This window comes from Lactuca virosa, chromosome 4 (genome assembly GCF_052849685.1).
Source record: "Lactuca virosa cultivar CGN04683 chromosome 4, Lactuca_virosa_CGN04683_v6, whole genome shotgun sequence".
Classification (NCBI taxonomy): Eukaryota; Viridiplantae; Streptophyta; class Magnoliopsida; order Asterales; family Asteraceae; genus Lactuca; species Lactuca virosa.
Genome location: NC_136429.1, coordinates 271,898,947 through 271,904,946, shown reverse-complemented (window position 1 = coordinate 271,904,946; position 6,000 = coordinate 271,898,947). Strand labels below are relative to the sequence as shown.

The 6,000-nt window shown below is 31.9% G+C and overlaps 1 protein-coding gene across 1 annotated transcript; it reads right to left on the bottom strand.

The window, feature by feature from the left end:
- Nucleotides 1-289: 289 nt before the first annotated feature.
- LOC145108290 (transducin family protein / WD-40 repeat family protein) lies at nt 290-5,878 on the bottom strand. Its single transcript, XM_079045317.1, has 12 exons — nt 5,474-5,878; nt 4,026-5,134; nt 3,245-3,421; nt 3,037-3,150; nt 2,862-2,966; nt 2,625-2,759; nt 1,711-1,766; nt 1,526-1,628; nt 1,303-1,419; nt 1,101-1,230; nt 881-1,011; nt 290-801 (listed from the first exon to the last, which is right to left on the bottom strand). The coding sequence occupies exons 1-12, from the start codon at nt 5,745-5,747 to the stop codon at nt 436-438; spliced, it is 2,817 nt and encodes a 938-aa protein (XP_078901443.1). The 5' UTR covers nt 5,748-5,878; the 3' UTR covers nt 290-435.
- Nucleotides 5,879-6,000: the final 122 nt, after the last annotated feature.

The window sequence follows — 6,000 nt, the reverse complement described above, 5'->3', positions numbered from 1 at the left end:
GAAAAATGGAAAAATAAATAACAATGGGCAAAATCGTCTTTATAAAAAAGTTCAATCCAAATTGGACCAAAACCGCAACAAAATGAAAAGATTGGACCTCTGGTACTAGTCCAAACTTTTTTGGACCAAAATGGCAATTTTCAGCTAACCACAGGGACCATTTATGCAGTTTTGTCGATTTTAAAGTATATTGCAAAAAATACTAAAAATCAGAAGATGAAAATGGGGGCCAAATAGTCAATTTACTTGGGACTTAATGAAGCCTTCTTTCAAAACAACAACTATCAAATAATCAAATCCATTTAAAAACCTATAATATAAATAACTTTAAACAAACTCCATAATAATATCTAAACAAAAATCACAAAACCATTGGTAACAAACAACTACAACTCAAGTCATATATATATACACATCTTTTACCATTTCCAAACCCTATTTCTCATTCTTCTTAAACTTCTTCAAAGAATCAAACACCGATGAGCTTTTTTCTTTTTCTTGATTGTTTAAAGATTTCACAAACGGATTTGTTGACCTTTGTTGACTCACCTCCCCATTACTCTTCTTCACTAAACCTTTACTTTCCAATTTTGTATCTTTCAATTCCACCACTTTCCCAATTTTAGTTGTTGAATTTTCTGTTGCTTTTTTCTTCACAAAAGAAGGCGAAGTAAGTTGTACTTCATTCACACATTCTGTAGCTTTCACAATTTCTGGTGATATGAATGTTTTTGTTGTTGTATTATTAACACAAACAGTCTCTGTTTTAGTCTCTATTGCTTCTTCTTTAAGCAACCTTTCCTGAAAAAATAACAAAAAATTTAAACATTTCTAAAATTGGATTTAATTTAAATAACTAATTGAAGAATTGATGGAATACCTCCAATATGGTGTTGAATCTTTCTGCTAAATTTGGTAGTTTTAAAGCTGTGACAAGCTTTATTGCACCTCTAACAGATTTCTCTAGTGAAAGAAGCTTAACAAGTTCTATAGCTCTCACAAGTTTATCACCTAACAATATAAAACATAATAAATAAATAAATAAATAATAAGTTTTAAGACAAAAAAAAAAAAAGTAGAATTTAGAAATTATAACTCACCATTACAACAGGAAGCAATGAGTCTTAAGATGCATCGATCTAAAGCTGCTTCAATATTAAAGGCTTCATCTTCAAGTGAAGCTGTATCATCATCTCCCATTGCTTCTTTTTCTTCAATCTTTCTTTGAATCTGTAATAAAATTAAAAATTATTATTTATAACAAGAAAAATAAAGAGTTTAATATTTAATATTTATATCTACCTGGGAGAGATGCATGTTGCTAATAATGAACTCATTTTCAAGAGCTTCAGCTCCCAAATCAGATGATGCAAGAGGAATTGAAAGATCTAATAGTGTAAGAACTGGTTTAGGAACAGCCTGAGTAATAAAATAAAATATTAATTTCAAAACATAAACATGAAAAATGTAATTTTTTATTTTTTATTTTTTATTTTTTGTGTTTTGGTGTTGATTATTATATTACCTGTGGGAATTTATCAGGGGATTTGCATAAAACGCAAAATAAATTGGTTTTATTTAATCCAACAACCCAATAGCTTTCATCTTTCTTCTTTAATTTACTTGCACTATGTAAAAGAACAATATTAGTAAAGAATAAAAATTGTTAAAAAGAAATATTTTTTTAAAAAAAATGGAAGGATTGTTTACCTAAAGAGTGGAAACCAGCTGCCTCCATACTGATTACTGAATACACGAAGAACACCCTGCATGTATAAATAAAATTAAGTTATTTATAATTCCCACATAAATTATATTTTGGGATAAATGCAAGAAATATCAATGTACTTTGATTGATTTCCTAATACAAAATTGTATTTGAAGAATATTTTGAAAAGTGTGATGTTTTAATAAGGAAAAAAAATGAAAGATAGTTGTTATAGTTATAACTTATAAGGGTTAATCTCATAAAAAAAACCTTAAATTTTGTGTTTTTTTCTGGATTAAACCTTAACTTTATTTTTTACATGAAAAAAAGACGTTATGTTTTTTCGTTTTTTCTGAAAAAACCCTCAACTTTGTCTTTTTTTCTGAAAAAACCCTCAATCTTCTAAATGTTTCCAAATAAATCCTCAACTTTTTTAGTTTTTCCTGAAAAAGCCCTCACATTTTACAACTTTTTTGGGTTAATCTCATAAAAGACCTAAAATTTATTTTTTTCATGAAAAAGACCATGCATTTTATCATTTTTTTCCGATCCGGCCGTTTTAGTCATTTTTCTCCAAAAAAAAGTTGTAAAATGTGAGGGTTTTTTTAGGAAAAACTTAAAAAGTTGAGAATTTATTAGGAAACATTTAGAAGGTTGAGAGGTTTTTTCGAAAAGAGAGAGAGAGAGAGAGAGAGAGAGAGAAATTTGAGGGTTTTTTCGAAAAGAAAATGAAAAAATCTAAGCTCTTTTTCATGAAAAAAATAAAGTTGAGGTTTAATCCGGAAAAAAACACAAAATATATGTTTTATTTATGAGATTAACCCTAGTTATAAATTATAATACAAAAATGAAATGAAAGTATGTTGCTATTTCTTGCATTTAGCAACAATATTTTAGTGGATTGAGGAATAAATACCATGGAGTCAAATGAAGTTAGTTGACCTTCTTCACTAAAACCAAACCATGTTAAAATGGATCCAGGAGTCAATGCCAACTTTCCTCTAATAGCTTGTGTTCCATTGGGAACATTCAATACTCTAAACTCTAGCATCTGCAAATGTCACAAAAACAAATTAAAGATTATAATTCAAAATGAAAAATAAAAAAGAAAAGATTATGATGAATTTAAAAATAAAAATAAAAAAAGGCATACTTGTTCATTTGAAGGGAGAGAGGGAGAAGAATGTGTGACAACTGCAAGCTCATCCCCAAACCCTGATGCAGTTACTACAGGCCCATCAAGAGAAACAACATGCCTCTGCAAAAAAAAAAATGTATTTAATCAATTCACAAAACAAAATAAAAAAAATAAAAATAAAAATAAAAACCTGTAATCCACCATCTGTGTAAATACGAAGGAAATTCAAACTTGTAACAGCAGCAACCCATGAAGTGCCAAGTGCTACTGCTTTTACTTCTTCTTCTTCAAATCTCATAGACCACTAAAAACAAAAATAAAATATTTTACAAGTCTTGAATTATTATGTCATGTTTTTTAAAGATAATGAAAAAAAGTAAGATAGAATATGAACTAACCTCACTATTATTTGCCCAACTTCTAAAGGGTCTATACATGAGAGTGCTCATGTTTTTTTCACCTTTACATGGATTTGCAAAAACACTTCCATTTTCATTCAATGAAGCCATTGTGAAACCAAAGTAATCTGTCATTGCTGGAACTCGTGGGCCCCTACCAGTGTCATGAAAATCAATCTGCAACCATAATATAATAATATATATAAATAAAAGGGCTAATCTCATAAAAGACCTTGTGTTTTTTCGCTTTTTCCAAAAAAGCCCTTGACTTTGTATTTTTTTTTTCGAAAAAAAAAAGTCATCCTTCTAAATGCTTCCGAATGAACACTCATCTTCTTTGGTTTTTCTCGAAAAAACCCTCACATTGAACAAATTTTTTGAAAAAAAATTAGTTAATCTCATAAAAAACCTTACATTTTGTGTTTTTACAAGATTAAACCTCAAATTTATTTTTTACCCAAAAAAGACCTTGTATTTTTTTAATTTTTCCAAAAAAATCCCTCAACCTTCTAAATGCTTCCAAATAAACCCTCACATTTTATGAAGTTTTTGGAAAAAAATTACTAAAAAGGCCAGATCGAAAATTTGAAAAATACAAGGTCTTTTTCAAGCAAAAATAAATTTGAAGTTTAATCCAGAAAAACACAAAATATAAGGTCTTTTATGAGATGTTTTAAACTAGAAGTATAAATTGGGACATTTATGTGTTAATTACTTTGTTTGAAAAAAATAAAATGTTCCCATATCACCAATCACTACATATTAAGATGAAAATGAATACCTCAATGTGAGAGTATCCATCATGCTCCATTGTTGTTATACTTCCAAGCATATTATAGCATAAAAATCGCCTTTTTCCAGATTGGACAGGTGTCACACCAGGCTGAAAAGCTTCCTGCATTTTTGGTCCTGTAATCATCACCACATCTGTTGTTGTCCCCTTCCCATTTTTCATGTTTGCCACGTCAGCAGTTGAACGTTTTTTATTCGATTCAACTTTTGGAAGCAAACTCATATCATTAATATCATCATCTGAATCTTCATCATATTTGAAATTCCTCAATCTTTTTCTTGTAGGTTGTTCAGAATTCATAAAGCTATCTTCTTCTTCACCATGATCACTCATACTTCCAGATGTACTAATCTCTTTTTCTTCTTCATCAAAGAAAAGTAAACCATCACTTTTCTTTGAATCCAAAGTGGGCCCCCCTTCTGTAGGTGATGTCATGGATGATGGAACAACAGAGTCCCAAACACCATACTTTCCCATAACATCAATAACAGCTAAAGCATTCCCATGTGGCTTCCATGTCATAGAAGATATCACTTCTTCAAACTTTTGTCTTTCAATGTCTTGTTTCTTAACAACATCCCATATCAAAACCTGTTTATCTAAGCCAGATGTGGAAATGTACTTTCCATTAAGTGAAAAAGCCAAGAAACACACAGGTTGTGTGTGTTCACCTCTTAATGTGAAAAGTTTTTCAGCTGTGTCTCTATCATACATGATAACATCGTTTTTTAAACCAGAAACAGCTAGCATTTCGCCATCTGGACTCCAGGAGAGTGCAGATAATGTTGTGAAATCTGGAGGGGTATTATGGGAAATGTTTTTTAGAGTGTGGAGTGTTGTACCGGATTGAAGCTCCCAGATTATAACAGTTCCAAATGAATCCACAGATGCTAAGTATTCACTTTTGGGATCAAAAGATATGGATGTGATGGATCCTCTGTGTCCTTTTAAAACCCTTGCAACTGATCCATCTATTGTGTTGATAAGTTTGATGCCATCATCATCACCACCAGCTGCTAACATGGTACCTGATCTGTTGAAAGATAAGGCACGAATAGGCAATGTGAATCTGGTAATATTTGATTCGAATTCTCCACCTGGTAAAAAGGCCATCAAGATGGTTGAAAGTTAGTGATATTTCCGATAAATCATAAATTAGTTACAGAATTAAGCAGTAACTAGTTTGTTCAATTTTTCTCTTCAGTATCAATGTCCAAACATCGGTCCATTTATTCATCAAAGACTCACGAAATATGTATATGTGATCGAAGAAAAAAAAACATGTTCTAACTATTTTCGTTAGAAATGCCAATGTCAAAATCTACAATCAACACTAATTAAACCAAATTGCTTGTATATAAGCATCAGTAACAGTCGGTATATTGGCAATCCACGAGCATACATAAATAAGAAAAAGAGGAGAGGAAAAAGATTACCAGGGAACTTATATAGCTTGACGGAGCGGTCACTAGATCCAGAAGCTAGGCATGAGGAATTAGGGCTGAGGGCCAAAGTGGTGACACCATCTCTATGATTACGAAGAAATCGTGGCGTATTTGAAGGTAAAAGAGCATCGTGGATTGAAATGGAGGCGTCGGAAGAAGAAGCAGTAACGATGTGCTCGGCAGTGAGGTCCCACAGGATGGTACAGTAGGAGCTTACACCATTGTTCTTGTGAGCCTCCCGCAGCTTCATTGATCTGATTTTCATGGTTGATTTTGGGGATCTTCTTAGGATGCGTGAGCAGTATGTGAGAGCTCTTATTGATTCTTGATGTCCACAGTGTGGATGGCGTTGTTTGGTTAGGGCTCGAAATGGGATCAGAACTTCAGAAGTATATAAGTTTTGGCGGGAATGTTTGGGAAATTTTGGGCCGTTTCGCGGCAGAGTTTATATATCTCCCGCTATGGTCGAACCCGACAAATGGGTTGACCCGTTACTCACCCGTTACCCCATCAATTCC